The 20,598-nt window shown below is 53.3% G+C and overlaps 1 protein-coding gene and 1 pseudogene across 1 annotated transcript; one reads left to right on the top strand and one right to left on the bottom strand.

The window, feature by feature from the left end:
- Window positions 1–15,593: 15,593 nt before the first annotated feature.
- Window positions 15,594–16,496, top strand: LOC136526343 (uncharacterized mitochondrial protein AtMg00810-like). The gene has a single exon (XM_066519037.1). The coding sequence runs from the start codon at window positions 15,594–15,596 to the stop codon at window positions 16,494–16,496; it is 903 nt and encodes a 300-aa protein (XP_066375134.1).
- A 1,822-nt stretch (window positions 16,497–18,318) lies between these two features.
- Window positions 18,319–19,607, bottom strand: LOC136529521 (36.4 kDa proline-rich protein-like; annotated as a pseudogene).
- Window positions 19,608–20,598: the final 991 nt, after the last annotated feature.

The following is a 20,598-nucleotide window of genomic DNA, read 5'->3' as shown; positions in this document are numbered from 1 at the left end:
GGTTTTGTAGGTTGGACGGACGCTGTAGGAATGGAAAGCAAGCACCACTGGCTGTGAATCATGGGATTTTGAATCCCATCCATGTTGGCGTGGGTGCGGTGGCGTGTTACCTTGCATGGCGACGCCATCACTGGATGGCGAAGAAGGAAAGGAAGGAGGCGCGTCTGGTGGGTTTGTCCCATGTGTAGTGAGTGAGAGTGATGAGTGCATGGGCATGGCTTGGACACGGATGAAAGGTCCTAATATGGCTAGAGAGGGGGTGAATAGCCTATTTAAAAATCTACAAATCAACTAGAGCAATTTGATTAGTATGACAAATAGCGTAATGCAAACTTGCTCTAGCTCTACAAGGGTTGCAAGCCACCTATCCAACAATTCTAGTTGCAATGATTACTTAGGCACACAAACTTGCTATGTAATTACTCACTAAGAGCTCTCAACCTTGCTACTCTAAAGAGCTCAACTAGATGAATATAAATAATAAAGCAAGCTCTTAATTCTAATTACACTAAAGAGCTTGTGTCAACTAGTTTGCAAGAATGTAAATAAGTGAGTAGAGTGATTATACCGACGTGTAGGGGATGAACCAATCACAAGATGAATATATAGCCAATCACCGGGAGAATGCCAAAGACAAGAGACAATCGATTTTCTCCCGAGGTTCACGTGCTTGCCAACACGCTACGTCCCCGTTGTGTCGACCAACACTTGGTGGTTCGGCGGCTAAGAGGTGTTTCACAAACCTCGTCCACACAATTGGACACCGCAAGAACCGACCCACAAGTGAGGTAACTCAATGACACGAGCAATTTACTAGAGTTACCTTTCGGCGCTCCGTCGGGGAAGGTACAACTCCCCTCACAATCACCGAAGGCGGCCACGAACAATCACCAACTCGTGCCGATCCTTCACCGCTGCTCCAACCGTCTAGGTGGTGGCAACCACCAAGAGAAACAAGCGAAATCCGCAGCGCAACACGAATACCAAGTGCCACTAGATGCAATCACTCAAGCAATGCACTTGGATTCTCTCCCAATCTCACAATGATGATGGATCAATGATGGAGATGAGTGGGAGGGCTTTTGCTAAGCTCACAAGGTTGCTATGTCAATGAAAATGTGCAAGAGTTGTCCCTTGAGCCGGCCATGGGGCTATAAATAGAGCCCCCATCAAATAGAGCCGTTGTACCCCTTCACTGGGCAAAACACGCTCTGACCGGACGCTCCGGTCATACTGACCGGACGCTGGCCCTCAGCGTCCGGTCGCCCGATGGACGCCATGCGTCACCAGCTTCAAATGCTGTTCGTCAGATTTCAATGGCTACGAAGCTGACCGGACGCTCCGGTCAAAACTGACCGGACGCTGAAGCCCCAGCGTCCGATCGTTTCCAGTAAGCTCCCCGAGGCATGTTTTTTCGACCGGACGTGTCCGGTCCATCTTGACCGGACGCAGACCAGCGTCCGGTGCTCAACCCCAGTGACTGTGCAGACCCGTCAGTTTGACCGGACGTAGAAACCAGCGTCCGGTGCATCTCAGGTCCAGCTCCGGTGCAACACCGAAACTGGCGACCTCTCTGCCAGCACGACCGGACGCAACCTTTCAGCGTCCGGTCGCTGAGTGACCCAGCGTCCGGTCAGTAGACCAACGCCAGCATCATTTCGACCAACTCCATTTCAACTCTAACTTCTTCACCCTTTCTCAAGTGTGCCAACCACCAAGAATTTTGCGTCCGGCGCAATAGAAAATAGACATTTCATTTTTTCCAAAAGCGCCGAATCCTGCCGAGCTTGCGAGGCGGGAGGGAGAGAGGGACCCAAACCCATCTCAACCCTGCAAACACCTTGTGCACATGTGTTAGCGTATTTTCACAAATATTTTCAAGGGTGTTAGCACTCCACTAGATCCTAAATGCATATGCAATGAGTTAGAGCATCTAGTGGCACTTTGATAACCGCATTCCGATATGAGTTTCACTCCTCTTAATAGTACGGCTATCTATCCTAAATGTGATCATACTCACTAAGTGTCTTGATCACTAAAACAAAATGGCTCCTACATTTTATACCTTTGCCTTGAGCCTTTTGTTTTTCTCTTTCTTCTTTTCCAAGTTCAAGCATTTGATCATCACCATGCTATCACCATTGTCATGATCTTTGTCATTGCTTCATCACTTGGAGTAGTGCTACCTATCTCATAATCATCTTGATAAACTAGGTTAGCACTTAGGGTTTCATCAATTAACTAAAACCAAACTAGAGCTTTCAACGGAGTAGGTCGTTGCCGGTGCCGACGGCGCCAAACTAGGCTGCAGTGGTGGGCTACGGGCACGAGCGCGTGCGAGCGAAGGAAGGCGTGGAGTGGGCTGCGAGCAGGCTAGGAGCGGGAAGGGGAAGGAGGAAAGGGTTGGGCCAGCCTAGGGTTGGGCTGGAAAAGAGGAAGAAGAGAGTTTTTTTCAAAAATAAATCCTTTCCTATTTTCATAGCTTTGAAAATTGATCAAATTCAAATGAAATTTGAATTCAACCTCAAACAACCTAGCCCTACACTCAACCAAAAATAGTATACTTCGGCATGAATGCAACAAACATGTTTTTAAACCTTATAGTTAATTTTAATTAACCAAAATTTATTATTTGGCCTTGGTTAAAATGTATAGAAAATCAAATAAATGCTCAAATTTAATTACTAATTTGCAAATGAAATTTTAGGGTATTACAAGGGCCCACCACTACCACAACCTAGGCACAGGAAACAAGGTGCAACCGCATTTAAACGACCCTCCACCTTCCTAGGCAGGGTTTGGAAGGGCCCACCAATAGGATCTCCGTCGAGGAAAGACCGACGGGCTACCTAAGTCGATAGGATGGCTCAGGCAACTACCGAGAGATAGGTAAGGAGAAGTGGGATGCTCCATGTGGGCTACGCTGACTTTGTCACAAATGATGGATACGGATCCCATTCAGACATATCCGATAAGAGCTCCACTAAACCCACCACTTGAGTCATCAAGGTATCTTTACCAAACCTTCATACTTTATTTTATTTTCTAATGCATAATCATTCATTCATCCTTCCTCATACACGCATTCACACATTCATCCATGCAATCATTCATTCCTCCCATACATCCAAAGCATTGCAGTATGCAATTGATGCATCACAACGCTTCGTGTTGCATCACGAAGCGCTAGTCACCTCATTCAACATGAGCAACGACCGACCTAGGGTTCGAAGGCTGGCTTGCGAAGGGCTCGAGACCGCCTCATGTCAAACAGAGTCAGGGGAGAAAATGCAGATGAGCCTAGCGGCCCTCGCCCGATCTGCTTAGAAGTAGACATGGTCATCTCGACCTTCTCGTTCGATCCTAACCTTAAGCCATGCCCATAGAATCTCCAGCGAGGGGAGGCCAGCGGGCCACCTGAGTCAGTCTTTGGAATGGTTCAGGCATCTACTCAGAGGCGGGTTAAGGAGCAGTGGAATGCCACATGAGGGCTATGCCAACCCCGTTACAAACGACAGACCTAGATTCCACTTGGACAAACCTGTTAGAGAGCTCACCGAGCTCGTCACTCAAGCCATCAAGGCAAGCGACATTAGCTTGGCCCCTCCGGTTGCAGAAAACCGTGGATGGGGTAACGCACAAAACTAGACCAACCCTCGTCCACGCCTAGCACTTGGGTCCATGCTCCATCGCGCCCGACCCCCCGACCATGCCTGATGTTTGGGTTGGCGCCCGACACCTGGGTTCGTGCCCCCAGAAATGATAGCTCGGAACATTGACAAGTCAAAAAAATCCCCCAAGTGATTCTACCTGAATCGCCCGAGGGGCTCAGGGGGCTACACCCACTGGGTGTGCTCGCGCACACCCGCTGGCAAGTTCAAAAATCCCCTAGGTGATTTCTAGGACCACCAAGGACACACCCCTTGTTGGGCTCTACCTCGTTCGACCCCCGAGGGCTGGCTCCGCTTCAGCTGACCCCTAAGGGTAGGCTCCGCCTCGGCTGACGTTTGGGGGCTGGCTCCATCTCGCCCAATGTTTGAGGGCTAGCCCTACTTCGCCCAATCCCTCAGACATGGTAGGGGACAGTCGCACACTCTTGTTGTTGAGAAGGAAGCGATAGCTCCTCACACCGTCGGTGGATTCACTCACGGAATGGCCCACGACGGCCACATCCACCATGAAAACCTCAGGTCCATCGGCATCAAAGGGGTGGCGCCCATGTCTACCCTCGGCCGCGGCTAGGTCATCCATCCTAGAAACCTAACCCCATGGCCTACAGTGGGCACACTCTCAGAACTACCCTCAGGAGCTGCATCATAGAGTTCACCTAAATAGGGGGACCAACGCCCTCTCTCTTCATCCGGTGAGGGACAAGCCTTCCACCTAGGAAGCTAGAGGCCCATGGCACATGGCGAGCTCACCCACGAAAATGGCCCCAATAGGCCACATCCTTTTTGGGGAACCTTGAGATTCGTCCGCACCAACAGGGCTAACACCCATCACTGGCCTCTACCCATCTAGGCCCAACGCATCGAAGGCCTAGACCTAGCTGATAGAGCCATGACCCAAGTGGCATCTCTGCCACTAGCAGAACACGACAAGTCAAAGCGCATACGAGCGACGAAACCAACCACCGCCCTACGACATTGTCGTTAGTGATCAGGTGGCTACCCGGTGCCATGCCTTACAAGGCCGAGCACAGAATCAGCGGTCAGTCCCATGTGGTGGACTAGCCACCCACCATGCCATTACGAATTGTCAGCTTTTACATGGAGGCGTGTGCATTAGAGGAAGCGGGTCCCCCTAAGTGCACACCGCGCCGTGCTGAGCGAACCAAACCGTGTTGCCCTCATAACCCACTTCCACAGTGATAGGTCATGTCTGGCTCTTCACCAAGAGCGACAGCCACACCTAGAAGCAGAGACACGACAACCATGATGTCGACCCACCATGGGGACTCATGCGCTAGAACGCACGATCCCTCTTGGTTAAGGACTACAATGGTCCTAGACATGAAGGAGCCATCCTCGAGGGCTCACGAGCCCATCGAGGATGTCTTGCCGACAAGGGTCGAGCCGAGGCCAGCCCCAAAGGTTGACCCACGATGGCTATGACCGCTCCCGGCGATAAAGAAACACACTCACCAGCTCACGACCTAGGGACCAGCAACTACTTCGCCATGAACAAACGCTTGGGGGCTCACCGTGCCTCGAGCAACGACTGACTTTTGGTACATCGGTCAGTTACATCAACTTTGACCTTAGCCTCTCTACCCAAGCACATCCACATACATGAGTTGGCTCACCTATAGTTCCAAGACACTTAGAGCTGACTCGTAGAGCAAACTAGAGAACATGATGTCCAAATATTTCATCCTAGTGATTCAATCCGACTCGTGCTAGCAGCCAGACCCGACTCGCTCCTGAGGGTTGCATACGTAGGCGCATACACATGATCCACAGCGTAGCACTATTTGTCATTGTCCCAGCGACTGACTCATTCTGAGTTCCTTCTAATCGTGCCTCGCACTGTGATGAACCGGTGACCTGGGTCATGATTCCTCGTTCGTACTAAAGAGGTCACCCTAGCCAAGCCTCATGGACCAGCTCCTAGGCAAGGCTAGGCACCCACACATGAGCCCAAAAAGAAATGGGACACTCATTTGCTCGATGTGAAGGGAACAAAAGGAAAGAGAGCTCTAGCCGTTCACTCGCTTTCTTCTCGCATCGTGCTCAATCTACAACCTATCCTCGACGTCTTACTGCTTCATCGGGTCACGTACGTTTTTAGGCCTGCGGGCCAGCCCCTAGGCTGAAACACGCACCCACAAGCAAAAGACTAGGGGAACGGAGCATAGCCCAATTCGAACAAAAAGGAAGCAAAAAGGCAGCAGAATGTTAAGCGAATGCGCCGATCACACACCATATACACAGAGCCTAAGCATGTTCATCACAGTCAAGCTATCCGTACAAACACAAAACATGCACCGAAGAAACCCTCACAATAGAAATTCTCAAACACCAAAAGACTGGGAATGGAGATGAATGCAGACAGCTGACATCTTGCTCGCAAGGACCTCCGCACCACGAGCGGCGGCACTACCAATGGCGAGGGCATCGCTCTGAAATTTCCCCGACGCATACCATCGTCCAACGGCATCAAAATCGACACCTGTCGTAGTGCAAGCCAACTAATGTCAAGGCGACATGAGCACCACAATGAACTCCCTTAGAAATCAGGGGATCCACTTGGAGGCGGGCCTCATTAAGGAGAAGCACCAGCTAGGCATTCCCCTGGTCGGTGCCGAGCACAACGTCGCAAAGAGTCTGTCTGGAGGCGGCCAGCACCACCAGCTGGTTGTCCATCTCTAGCATCCTCTGGCTCATAGCCACCTTCTCTTCCTGATCCGAGGTGCCCTCATGTGCAATCATGAAAAGAATAGCTGGTTCATGACTAGACACAACAATACAGAGAAACAATGCGGAGCGAAAGGGGACTCACCGCTATAGGTGGAACGTAGTTTCTGGCACTTAGCTTCAAGGTGCTGACGCCCCTGCTTGGCTATGTCCCGAGCAGCGCCAGCCGAGTTGAGATCTATCTCTTGGACGGCCAACATATCCTTGAGACCGACTAGCTGGGATGTCAGAGCCTCGATCTAAGACCAAGCCTACGACTCTTGGTGGAACCGTTCCTCCCTTGACCTCTGGGAAGCCTCCAACTCTCCGCGCAAACTGTTGCACCTCAGCCTCCACTACATCCAGGCGATAGCAGTCGGTGACACCTCTAGCTTGTGCATGATAGGCCAAGCGCAAGAACTGAGACTTCTCCATCAAAGTCTTAATCATCCCTTGCTGAGAAGAGGAGCGATCAGACGATTACAACACGCACAGAACAACCACGATAGAATCAGGAGATCGTAAGGCCTACCTGCGCCTGGCCACCACTTCATCGATCATCTGGCGCTGGGCCTTCGCACCTAGCTGGGCAACCACAACAATTGCATCACCCATCTTGGACAAGGTTGCCCAGACACCCTCGTTGCTCTGGGAGGCGACTTCCCTCGCGGCTCGTTCGACCTCATCGTCCACCACGAACAGAGCCTCGCCGTAGTTCATGGGCTATGGCCACATGAAGAAATCCTCGCCCAGCTCAAGATCATCATACCGGAAGGAAAGAGCCACCATGTCCAAGCCATCAGAGGCCATCCCCGAAGGCGAGGGGCATCAGAGGCCATCCTCGAAGGCGAGGGGCCAGGCGCGGGCGGCGAGCCTTTGCCACCCTCTTGACCAGTGGCCATGTCTGGCCATCTAACGGTTGGCCTCTTCCCTGCGGCCTTGCTTGCCTCCGCGCCAGTGAAAGGGTGGTCCCCTTCCAAAGTGGGACCCTCTTTGAGGGGCGAACGTAGGGCTACAATGTTGGAAAGTATGGCCAGTGGCTCAAAAACCACGCCACGCTCAGCGACGGCTCCAACCGCATGGAAGAGCACACAAAGCTCACCGATAGCCTTAGGATGGTGAGCCCCGTAAGGGGTTTGCTGCACCAAAGAGCCATCAAGATCAGTTGGGTAAAAATCATCAACAACCCCAGCAAAAAGGAAATGGGGGGACATGGCCTACCTGGTGGAACGTTCCATGAATGGCGGAGCAATGCGCCTTTCCACACGCGGCACCACAGGCGGTGATGCGATAGGGGGTGCCACCGACAACACTGTGGGACCAAAAGCTGACGAGGCTCCCCGGTCACAGCAGTGCCACTCGTGTCCTCCGCATCGCGCTCTCCAGTGGCCTCTGCCTCCGCCGTCTCTGACACCTCCAAACAGGGCGACGGGGATGCAGGACGCTCAACTCCGGCATGAAGAAAGGGGAGCTAGGGAAGGTCTCCATCCTTCTCTCTAGACTCCTCCGAGGGGGTGCGGCGACACTTCGTCGTCCACCCTAGGCACGACACTCATCGCCCTGTTATCCTCGACATCCTCCCCCTAGACGGGGGCCTCATCCCCCACCAAGGAAGGGTCGATAGGATCCAAAGACTGAGAGCTCCGACCACCATCCATGGTGACACGAGAGCTGCTTGGAACATGACCCCCGCTGTGGCGATGGAGCCAGGCGCTTCTAGGCGGTACCTTCATCCGAGACACCCGTCGAGCAACCAGCACCGCTCAGTTCCGGCAGGCATCGCTGGACCTCTACGGGGCATCGGGGATGCTCTGAAGAATCGCCAGGGTCTTCATCCTCGTCCTCAACATCCTCATTGTCGTCATCATCATCCTCATCCGATGGCGAGACCCCACGCTTCTAGAACGCCTCGTGCTTTCTCGTCCTTTTCATGACGAAGGTGTTTCTTCTTTGGCAGTTGCCTTCTCCCGCGCGGCGCGCTTAGCGCCCCAGGGCGAGGAAGGTGAAATCAGGAGATGAATGAGGGCACAGTCTGTAAGAACAAAACCAATAAGATTAATGACCCCGGACGAAAGGAAGACATGAAGAGAAAAAGAGAACTCACCAGATCTGGCCAATAGGTGGCCGAGAATGCCTCCACGACATTCCTGTCCACGACAACAGCTGTGGGAGTGACCAACCCAGTGACCCGCTTCATGACCTCACCAGCCTTGAGCATCTCCATGGTCTCTCGGCTCAGATCCTCAATCCTGACGTAGTTGCACAGCAAGCGTGCACGCCGCTTCAGAGGCTGAACCCGTCGCTCGATCATGGTCCTTCAGACTAGCCACCACTCGGCCTTCAAGGATCTTCAGGATCTCTAGCACCTTCTTTGACCTATTCCTATCGCACCCCAACTCCATGACTCCAGCCTCACTTGTGCGGGGACGGAAAACTGAGGAAGGGGGGCGACAACATCATCGTGGATATAGAACCAGTTCCTGTGCCAGCCGGAGTTCAAACTCCTCAATGGTAGACATGGGTAGCTGCGGGACGCGCCATAGCGCATCTGGATGTTCATCCTGCCCACGAGGGCGAGCACGCCGCCATCAGAACCATGCGCCTTGCGGGTCTTGACCTAAAAAACCCACCGGAACAGATCCTTGTTGGGCTCGATCCCCAAGAAGGCCTCGCAGGCGACTACGAAGCCTGCCAACTGCAACACCACGTTAGGAGGAAGATGCTGCAGCTGTACACCATACTCATGAAGGAAGCCGCGGAAGAAATCCGACGTCAGAACCGTGAATCCACGCTCATGGAAGTCGGTGAACGACACCACCTCATCGGGCTGTGGGAATGGAATGACGTAGACCTCCACCTAGGCCTAAACTTTTTATGATCAAAACAAAACAGGACAATATCAAGCTTATAAAATTCATAACTAGAGACATACGCATAAACAAATATGTTCTATCACTATTTGGAAATATTAAGAAAAAACCTACAAGGTTTGTGTAGATCAAAAGTTCAAATTCTCCAATTATATCTCCTAAATTACCGACGGTATGAGGGTGATTTTGGTGTCAAAAGAAAGGTATTGAAGTCCTCTACAACTTTGTCCAAAGTGAAAATTTTATTACAGCTGTTAAGATGCCCTAAAACAATGATGAACAGAACCTGCACAGTCTGACGGGATTTTGGAACGTGCAGTGGACGAGATTAAGTTCGGGAATTACTCTCACTAAACCCTTTCTAATTAGATTATTCGATCCACAAAACTTGATCGAAAGAAGTGGATTATAATTCGATATCTCACCTAGGACAACCACAGCGAGCACGATGACAATCCCTAGTGATCCACTTCTCGCTTCCTTCCTTCCTCTTCTCCACCTCACGGTGATTCTCGCCACTATGACTGGGTCACCGTTCCGATCTACTTGCACGTGGTACATCTACCATGAACAGCGAGGGAACCAGAAATTGAGGACAAAAACAGGAAGAGAAGATGATGCTTAACCAAATTTTCAAAAAAAAAACAGCACCGCAAACGATAAAGATGACAAATAAACCCTAACTTCTCTCTTTCATCTTCTCCCTTCTCCTATTTCTTTCTCCCTTGCGTGATGTGGTACCAGGTTTAGATTGTGGAAGGATACGCGGAAAACAAAAAAGGAGTAGGACTCTCGTCCGGTAAAAAGAAAAAAACGCACACTGACGGTCTCCGAAACTAACTAGGAGCTGGTCATGGCAACAACAAAAAATTAATCGGTAATTCTCGGAACAGGGTGTCTGTCCGCTCCGGACGCTCCCGCTGGTGGGCCACGGCCAGCCATGACGCCCTCTTATCTGCTCGTCACTGCAGCTTCTTAAAAAAAAATACCGCACATAGCGCATGCTCCACCCGCGCAGCTCGCCATGGCTACCCGCGCTCATCTCGGTCGGGGCGGAGGCTGCCCTTCTCGCCGCAGCCAGGGTGGAGGTCGCCTGTGTAGCTCACAACAGCTCACCCACGCAGATCTTGCGCTCTGCCTGCCCAGCTCGATGTGGCTGGGGCAGAACTCGCCCATGCGCAGCTCGCGACGGACGGGATGAAACTCGACCACGCACCCGCACAGTGTGGAGACCTGTCACGGCCTTCTTCACCGGACCTGCCGTGGCCTTCTCCACTGGAGCGGCAAACTCTACACCGTTGAACTCCACGTGCCAACGAGCCTCCATTCTCTCGGGCAACAAGGAGAAGTTGCATTGAAACCGCATGTTGCAAGCGTATATTTCAAGTGTTTCAGATGTTTTAGAGGTATGTTGTAAGTGTTTCATATGGATGTGGCAAAAGTAGATCGAGATGTTGCACATGTTGCAATGGTTGTACACGTATGTTGCAAGCGTCTGTTCCAAATATTTCATCTGTTTTTTACTATGTTGCAAGTGTATTTATGTGGATGTTGCATATGTTTCACATATTGCAAGTGTTTTATCTCGATGTTGCATATGTTTTCCAATGGCCTTTTCAAGTGTTTCTATGTGTTTTTTACAAATGCTTCAGACGCATGTTTCAAGTGTTTCATCTGTCTTTAGATGCATGTTGCAAATATTCCATCTCGATGTTTTAAAAGTAGATCAGGTGTTGCTGTTGGGGCCCCACCTGCCCGCCTGTTGTAGCTGCTGGGGCACTGCTAACCATGCGCAGATGTCCGAGCACGGGAAGCAGATGGAGCGCGAGTGGTCCTCGCATGGGGTCGGGCGACGCGGTCGACAATTGGGTGGCGTGTGCCCCCTGTGGTCGTGTGGGTGCGTGTAACGGAGTGCAGGCACAGGCGTCCTTACATGTGCGTCCTTCCGGAGGCTAGCATTGCGAAAACGAATCCGTACACGAGGGGTACTGTAGCACTATATAATAAGTACCATTAGATTAACCATTGCATATATTTTTATAATACAGTTATTTAGAGATATAAATGTTACTATTACTTTATATAAATTTTAGTCAAACACAAGTAAGTTTGACTAGTACGGAAATCCAAGCGACACTTAAAAAGTGAGAGAGGGAGTAGATTGATTAATGTCTGCCGAATGAAGATTTCCGAAGATCAGTGAGTCTCTTACACGTATCTACCTCGAGGATGATAGGCAAAGCTAGGCTGGACGTACCGCTGGACGCTGGAAGATCAATCTGAGACTCGACAAGTTTTAATTTTCTTGATGAAAGCAGTCACATGGTGGATAAACAGAGCCATTATCCTGTTTATCTTGTGGAGTGAGACCACCACCACAAATATACAATGAGTAAATGACTGACAGAGAGCCCACCTCCAAACTCTGCGAGCGCTAACATACATTTGAACATGGACTAAACCATGCATGTACTGCACGATATGCTATGTATGTACATGTCCAAGCAGCAGGGCCCATCCAGCCATGCTGATTGGTGTCCAAGACCCCAAGTTCTTCACATGTTGTGTAAAGCAGACAGCAGCAAGGACAGGCAGCATGCAATCATCTGGTATACGTACGTTGGACTGGGCGCGCTCCCTCCATCGCTCACGGTCACGGGTGACAAAGCGCCAAATGCCCAAATGACACATGCTCGCGCGTCACTTTTGCACCTATCGTGGCGTGCCGCCGGTCGGCTGCATTATGCAGAGTTGCAGACTGCAGAGGCACTCGTCGTCGTCAAACTATTCTCTAGGGTTTCGCGGCCGTACGTACGTACGCGAGCTTAGGTACTTAGCTAGATATCCACGTATATTCATGCATGTGAGTGAGAGATCTCTCGGGCCGGGGCCCCGGCAGGCGCCAGCCAACAACTCTACGTGGCTGTGCAGTGCAATGTCGTCTACTATCTCGTATCCATCCAAATTTCCAATTACAAATGTCAGATACTCAGATTCATATAGGAGTATACACGACAACAAATCGCAGCAATATATCAGTCACCAACACCGTACCTCTTACTTTTCAATTTATATTCACGTAGTACTCGTACGAAGCTGCGTGATCTTAGTCCCATCACTTGAGAAATCTAATTAACTAGATAGTTTTATTTAAGATGGACAAGCATAATTAAATTAAACCAGTACAGATAAAAAAAAGTGCAACAATTATCGAAGACATGCATGCATTGCTTGCAACAACAATGTTTCTACTACCAATAATGAACTTTCTCCATCATGATCGAGTTCACGGCACGGGCCGGAATTATTAACAATCAACCATCACCCCTCTTGCAACAAATCAAGCTTAACCAAATCAAGCTGCGAATCGAGAGACCAAACTGAAAACACATCTAGAAAGCAGAAACCACAACAGACACAAACAATAAACATGGAAAATGGTCGATCCATCCTTGATCGACCTGGTTCCTCCTCCGGAGCCTTTAGCTACGAACAAATTAAGCAGACGACATCCTCTCATGTCGATCTCTCGCTCTTCAAACGAACTACATACCGATGAATGCTAGCTCACTCCAAAATCCCTGCATTTGCACGTATAAACAGTCATCAGAGCACGTATATGCCACTTGCAAAAAATGACTACTTGCAGAGAGATGAACTCTAAAACCACTGCTGTGCAGAGAGATGCATGCATGTGTCAGTCCTGACGACGGCGATGTACGCCGGCGGTGAGGACAAGAGCTCGGTGAAGAACTCAACACAACACAAACACACACGATCACTTGGACTCGAGAGTTTGGTGCTGCGAACAACTGAGCAGCGTTTTCTGTATATTGCTTCTCCTTTTATTCTGTGAATACAAAGAGCAGGAACGCTCAGTGGCCAGCCGCGCATCGCGTCCATCCCCATGCCCACGATGCCGCTCAAACATCGGTCATCCCAGGGTCATGTATTGCGGCGGCGTCGGGGCAGAGGCCGCGAACGCGGCACCGGCAGCGACCCGCCGGCCAGCGCGAGCTCGGGCCAGACCGTCGCTGATGATGCATGCAAGACCTGTGGCAAGAAAGGACACTCGACCAAAGACTGCAGAAGCAAGAAGAAGTTGGAGCAGGCCCATGTGGCCCAGGACGACGAGCCCACTTTACTCCTTGCGGTGAGTGATGTGCAGGAGGGGATTCGCTCCCAAATCGAGTCGCCGCCGCCGGGTGTACGTATGTCGATTCCGCTGTCGATCTCCGCCGACGGCCAGCTCCACTTCACCGAGAACAAGGTCTTCGCTGCCTTCGACGAGTCCGGCAACCGGGACCCAAAGCGATGGGTCGTGGACACGGGCGCGTCCAACCACATGACGGGCACGCGGGCGGCGTTCTCCAGCCTCGACGCCGGCGTTATGGGCTCTGTTCGGTGCGGGGATGGCTCCGTCGCCCGCATCGAAGGGATCGGCACCGTCCTGCTCGCCTGCAAGAACGGCGAGCACCGCACCATCGCCAACGTCTACTACCTGCCCTGCCTCACTGCCAATATCATCTCCGTCGGCCAGCTCGACGAAATCGGGTACTAGGTGCTGGTGCAAGATGGCATGATGCGGGTTCGTGACGAGGAGCGAGTCCTCCTAGCCAAGATCCATCGCAACCCAGGCCGGCTCTACGTGCTCGACGTCGACATTGCACGGCCGGTGTGTCTGGCGGTACGGGGCGATGAGGAAGCCTGGGTGTGGCATGCCCGGTTCGGGCACCTGCACTTTGCCGCACTGCGTAAGATGGGCAGGGATGGCCTTGTCCGTGGCACCCTGCTGACCCAAGTAGAGCAGGTGTGTGATGCCTGCCTCGCCGGCAAGCACCGGCGGGCGTCGTTCCCTCAACGCGCTCTGGCGTGCTCGTCGGAGGTGCTGTAGTTGCTCCATGGCGACCTCTGCGGGCCCATTATGCCGCCGACACCGAGTGGAAATCGATACTTTCTCCTTCTCGTCGATGACTACTCACGGTACATGTGGCTGGCTCTGTTTCCTAGCAAGGACGCGGCGCCCGCGGCCATCAAGCGCATTCAGGCAGCCGTGGAGCGCAAGTCCGGCAAGCATGTTCGTGCACTCCGCATGGACCGAGGAGGAGAGTTCCTGGCGAAGGACTTCGAGCAGTATTGCGCCGACCTAGGACTACGTCGCGAGCTGACGACACCCTACTATCCCCAACAAAATGGCGTCATCGAGCGCCGCAACCAGTCCGTGGTCGGGACCGCCCGGAGCATGCTGAAGGCGAAGGGGCTCCCAGGCGAATTCTAGGACGAGGCGGTCACCACGGCTGTGTACCTGCTCAACCGTTCATCATCCAAGAGCGTGGGTGGCAAGACCCCCTACGAGCTCTAGACTGGCAGCGCCCCTGGCATTCAGCACCTGCGCACGTTCGGCTGCATCGCGCACATGAAGGAGACAACGCCCAACCTGAAGAAGCTCGACGACAGGAGCAAGCGCACCATCTTCATCGGTTATGAACCGGGCTCCAAGGCGTAACAGGTGTATGACCCGGTGTCACAACGTGTGCACATCAGCCGTGACATCACGTTCGAAGAGGCGATGCAGTGGTTCTGGACCGAGGGCCAGCGAGGCAAGGCGGCAGACTTCGTCATCGAGAACCTGACGCCGTGTGGATCGGTCACCATTACAACGACGATGAGTGCGAGTACATCGGCCGAGGCTGCTGCTACTCCGGCCTCGCTAGCACCGTCAGTTCACGCTTCGCCGGTGCATGGCACCGAGAGCACGACGTCGGGCACCCACGAACACCAGGACGCGGGCGCGATTGAGTTCGTGTCACCACCTAGTGCCGGGGCGTCACAACACCTGGATGCGTACCACGACGACGACGTTCCCCTCCGGTACCGCACCGTCGACAACATAATGGGTCAGGCCACACCGCTGGGGCTTGCAAGTGAAGCTGAGCCGGTGTCAGTTCAAGGAGGCCATGGAGCACGACAACTAGCGCCATGCCATGGTCGACGAGTTCACCTCTATTGAGGCGAACAACACTTGGAGGCTCCTTGATCCACCACTAGGAGTGCATCCGATCGACCTCAAGTGGGTCTACAAGACGAAGCTTGATGAAGCTGGGCTTGTCGCCAAGTTCAAAGCCAAGCTCATCGCAAAGGGTACGTGCAACGCCAAGGGATCGATTTCGACAAGGTCTTCGCACAGGTGGTGCGGCTAGAGTCTATGCGGTTGCTGCTGGCCTACGCCATGAGCGAGGGCTGGTCAGTGCACCACATGGATGTCAAGTCGGCGTTTCTCAATGGTGAGCTGCTGGAGGATGTCTACGTCGAGTAGCCCCCCAGGTTCATGCTCAAGGGGCATGAACACAAGGTGCTCCACCTGACCAAGGCGCTCTACTGTCTTCGCCAGGCCCCACATGCCTGGTACTCCAAGCTGGACGCCTCGCTGCTCAAGCTTGGGTTCTCTAGGAGCACATCCAAGCATGCTGTCTACCTACGCGGCCAAGGAGCACGACGTCTCGTGGTTGGAGTCTACGTCGACGATCTTGTGATCGCTGGTGGCAACCACTCCAACATTGACAAGTTCAAGCTGGAGATGAAGAGCACGTTCCAGATGAGTGATCTGGGGCTGCTGAAGTACTCCCTCGGCTTGGAGGTGGTACAATCTGAGATGGGGATCACTGTAAGCCACAGAGCATATGCAACAAAGATCTTAGAAGGTGCTGGTCTGTCAGGCTGCAATCCAAGCAACACACCAATGGAGCCTAGGTTGAAACTGAGTAAGTCGAGCTCTGCCCCTGTTGTTGATGCTACTCAGTACAGGTCCATTGTTTGTTCTTTGCGCTATTTGGTGAACTCAAGGCCAGATTTGGCATATTCAGTGGGTTACATAAGCAGATTCATGGAGAATCCTACCACTGAACATATGGTGGCAGTGAAGAGAGTACTGAGGTACATTGCAGGGACTCTTTATTTTGGTTGCCATTATCAGAGGAAGAAGGAGGCACAGCTGGAAGGTTATAGTGACAGTGACCTTGCCGGAGACATTGATACAAGGAAGAGTACTTCTAGCGTCCTATTCTTCCTCGGCAGAAATGTAATCACCTGGCAGTCTCAAAAGCAGAAGGTGCTAGCACTATCTTCATGTGAGGCTAAGTACATTGCAGCAACTACTATAGCCTGTCAGGGAATTTGGTTGGCGCGGCTTCTGGCAGAGCTCCAAGACAAGAAGCCCGTCATCATCAACTGAAGATTGATACTCAGTCGGCCATCCAACTGAGCAAGAACCCAGTTTTTCATTATCGTAGCAAGCACATTGATGTTAGATACCATTTCATCCGTGAATGCGTCAAGGAGAACAGGGTTACAGTTGAGTCCATTGGGACTAAAGATCAGCTAGCTAACATTTTGACAAAGGCCCTGGGACGTGAACAGTTCTGTGAACTTCGTTCTAGGCTTGGGGTCATTGATGTACAGAGTGTGCGCAAGGCTTAGGAGGCGATTTGTTAGTAAACCTTGTGCACATTTTAGTTGGTAGATGCATGCATGTTTATCTGTTTAGTTAGTTTGCATGCTCACGAGCACCAACCTGTGGCTGCCGTGCGTGTAGGAGGGCATGGCGAGAATAGCTCGCACATGACCCTGGGATGACAGGTGTTTCAGCAGCATCGTGGGCATGGGGATGGACGTGCTCGTGTCCAGACCCATCGCTTCGGGTCCCGGTCGCCGGACTCGTCGAAGGCAGCGAAGACCTTGTTCTCGGTGAAGTGGAGTTGGCCGTCCGCGGAGATCGACAACGGAATCGATGTACTTACACCCGGCGGCGGCGACTTGATTTGGGAGCGAATCCCCTCCTGCACATCGCTCACCGCAAGGAGTAAAGTGGGCTCGTTGTCCTGGGCGACATGAGCCTGCTCCAACTTCTTCTTGCGTCTGCAGTCTTTGGCCCAGTGGCCTTTCTTGCCACAGGTCTTGCATGCGTCATCAGCGACGGTTTGGCCCGAGCTCGCGCTGGCCCGCGAGTCGCTACTGGTGCCACGTCCGCGGCCTCTGCCCCGATGCTTGCCGCAACCGCTAGAGCTCGACCCACCACGGCCGGACTCCTGCTTCTTGGCGCTCCAGCCACTGTTCCTCCATGAGCAGCAACTTGCAACCGACGACCTGTGGCGGAGACGGTTCACCGTCGGACGTAGCCTTGAGCCTCTTGGTGACCTCCTCGATGGAGAGCGTGTCGATGTCGAGGAGAGTCTCGATGGAGATGACGAGCTGCTTGTACCATGGTCGCGTGACGTGGAGGTACTTTGCCACCACCTTCGGCTCCGGCTCCGGGTCGCCGAGGATCGCCAGCCGCTGAACAATGTTGGACAGGTGCAGGGCAAAGTCCTCAACGGACTCCCCGTCGTGGAACGCGGTCTGCTCATACTCGGCGCGGAGACTCTGCGTCGTTGACTTCCTCACGCGCTCGTCCCCGATGAACATCGACCTGATGGCCTCCCACGCCTCCTTGGCCGACGGCTTGGTCGCCAGGGTGGGCACCATCTCCTGGGGCACGCCGGAGCAGATTGCATCCAACGCGGAACAGTCGTCGTGGAAGTCAACGTTGTCGTCCTCGACTGCTTCCCAGAGATGACGAGCCTGCATCTTCAGCTTCATCAGCAGCGACCACGAATCATAGTTCGTCTTGGTCAGCTGTGGCCAGTTGCCTGAGGCTCCTGTCTCCCGGATCACGCGCTCGACCACGATCTCCCATGGGCGCCGCGTTCTCGGACGGCGGGCGTCGTGGGTCCGTGAACAGCACGACGGCGAGCGGCTTGGAGACGGCGTGCGCGGTGGAGTCTTGCTGCTAGAGCCGCTGCCCTTCTCCTTCCCGCCCGCCATCGGCGGCGAGCGGCCTCGACCCTTTGTTGACACCATGGCGGCGCGCTAGTCCCTCTTGACCTGGCTCTGATGCCAATTGTCAGTCCTGACGACGGCGATGTACGCCGGCAGCGAGGACAAGAGCTCGGTGAAGAACTCAACACAACACAAACACACACGATCACTTGGACTCGAGAGTTTGGTGCTGCGAACAACTGAGCAACGTTTTCTGTATATTGCTTCTCCTTTTATTCTGAGAATACAAAGAGCATGAACGCTCAGTGGCCAGCCGCGCATCGCGCTACGAGCACATCCATCCCCATGCCCACGATGCCGCTGAAACACCGGTCATCCCAGGGTCATGTGCGAGCTATTCTCGCCATGCCCTCCTACACGCAAGGCAGCCACAGGTTGGTGCTCGTGCGCATGCAAACTAACTGAACAGATAAACATGTTTGCATCTACCAACTAAAATGTGCAAGGTTTACTAACAGCATGCATAGCTACGTACATGTTCATGGATTTCAATGTTGAGAGAGGAGCTTCAGACGGTGCAGGTGTAGCCCGGCGGCGGCGTCTTGCCGCAGGTGAGGAGGAGCTGGAGCGCCAGGGGCAGGTAGAGGTTGATGTTGAGGAGCTTGAGCTTGATGGTGGTGCACAGGCACACGGCCGCCTCCAGCTCCACCAGCCCCCCCAGCACCGGGCAGCACTTGTTCACCACGGGGTCGCCCAGGCCGATGTGCACCAGCCCGCCCAGCAGGTCCACGCACGCGCCCAGCTTCAGCGAGTCCGCCGGGCACGTCGGCGACGACGGCATCGGGGTCGGGGTCGACGGCGGTGGCGGTGGGCACGGCCTCGAGCTGCCCCCGCCTCCTCCGGGTGGGTAGGTCACGGGCGGGCCGGTGACTGGGGGCATCGTTGAGGGCGGGCCGGTGATCGGAGGCGTCGTCGACGGAGGGCCGGTGATCGGTGGGTAGGTCACCGGTGGGCCGACGACCGGCGGCGTCGTCGGAGGGCCGGTGATCGGCGGGTAGGTCACCGGTGGTCGCACGACCGGCGGACGCGTGACCGGTGGGCCGATGACCGTGACGGTGGGCCGACGACCGGCGGGCGCGTGACGGGTGGGCCTACGACCGGCGGGCGCGTGACGGGGCCCTTGGGCGGGCCGACGACCGGCGGGTAGGAGGGGCTCTTGGGCGGTTGGTGCCCCGGCGCCGGGTACGCGGGGCCCTTGGGTGGCTTGGGGTTCTTGGGCTTCGGCGACGGCGACGGGTGGGAGGGCTTGGTCTTGGGCGGGTGCGAGTGCGACGGCTTGGGCGCCTTGGGCTTGTCGCAGTCGCAGTCTACCTCGTTGTCTGGCTCTGGCAGCGAGAGGATGGGCATCACGACGGTGGAGAGCACCAGCAGCAGGGTGAGGAGGAACGGCCGGAGCTTCTTGCCGCTGGCCTCCATGGCGGCGGCGGCTGCTAGCTGGTGTTACTTCTTACTAGAGGGCAGGATCGGAGTGTGCACTCTAGGGTTTCGAGAGGTAGTGTGGTTTTATAGAAGAGTGAGCTTGTAAGGGACGCCCGTGACTGAACTCTAGTAGCTAGGGTATCGACTAGTAGCCAGCTGAAGCTAGCCCAGAACAGGGTAGTGTATGCTAGTGCTCTCTGACCTCAGACCACTGGATGTGTACAAGTGTGGGAGTCACTGATGACGTAGTCAAGTGAATGTGATATGTGATATGGAGTAAATTATAAATTTATAATTCATGTGATCACGTGAACGTGTAGCCGTTAATAGTCGAGTGAAGTGAGTAGACGGTGATAAAGATGATTATCACCGTCCATTTTCACTGCTGAACCGCAAAACCAGCGGTGATAATATTTGCGTAGTACAATGCTATAGTAAGTTATAATTTGAGCCATAATATTTGTCAAATCCATATCATATATCTCCTTTGCTCTCTTGCACTACTAACCTTAACCCGCCCCGACTCCACAAAGCTTTGTGGCTACAATTTGCTACCCTTAGTTGTATCCCATATTTCCAATGCTTAAGTGATGTTGTACCCTAACAAAGCGAGCCCTTTCGGAGACCACCACCACTACTTATATTCTCCGCATCACTCCCACTGCCTCAGTTTTCTCAGGTGTTTCCTCTTCTCTTCTCTGTCTTTGCGAGAATGCTCGCCCTATACATCATCTTTGACAATGGCAACTTCAACTACACCAGCAAATGCATGTGTGATGGTTGCTCCTTCCTCTAACCACGACAACATCGATGCCCTCATTGGCCATGCTGCGATACATCCCTGCCCAATACATGGCTCCACCTATCATTGCTGATGGCAAGTGGTGCCACCCCTCCACAACCATGACAATTGCCAAGCTAGATAGAGACCTCCCCCACCATACATGAACCAGTGGCAACAAATAAAACCCCTTAATAATCCTAAAACTTCGACCTTATTTGGATACAAAGTATTTTTTAGAATTTTAGAAAATGAAATA

This window comes from Miscanthus floridulus, chromosome 19, assembly GCF_019320115.1.
Source record: "Miscanthus floridulus cultivar M001 chromosome 19, ASM1932011v1, whole genome shotgun sequence".
NCBI lineage: Eukaryota > Viridiplantae > Streptophyta > Magnoliopsida > Poales > Poaceae > Miscanthus > Miscanthus floridulus.
This window is presented reverse-complemented; position numbering and strand designations above follow the sequence as displayed.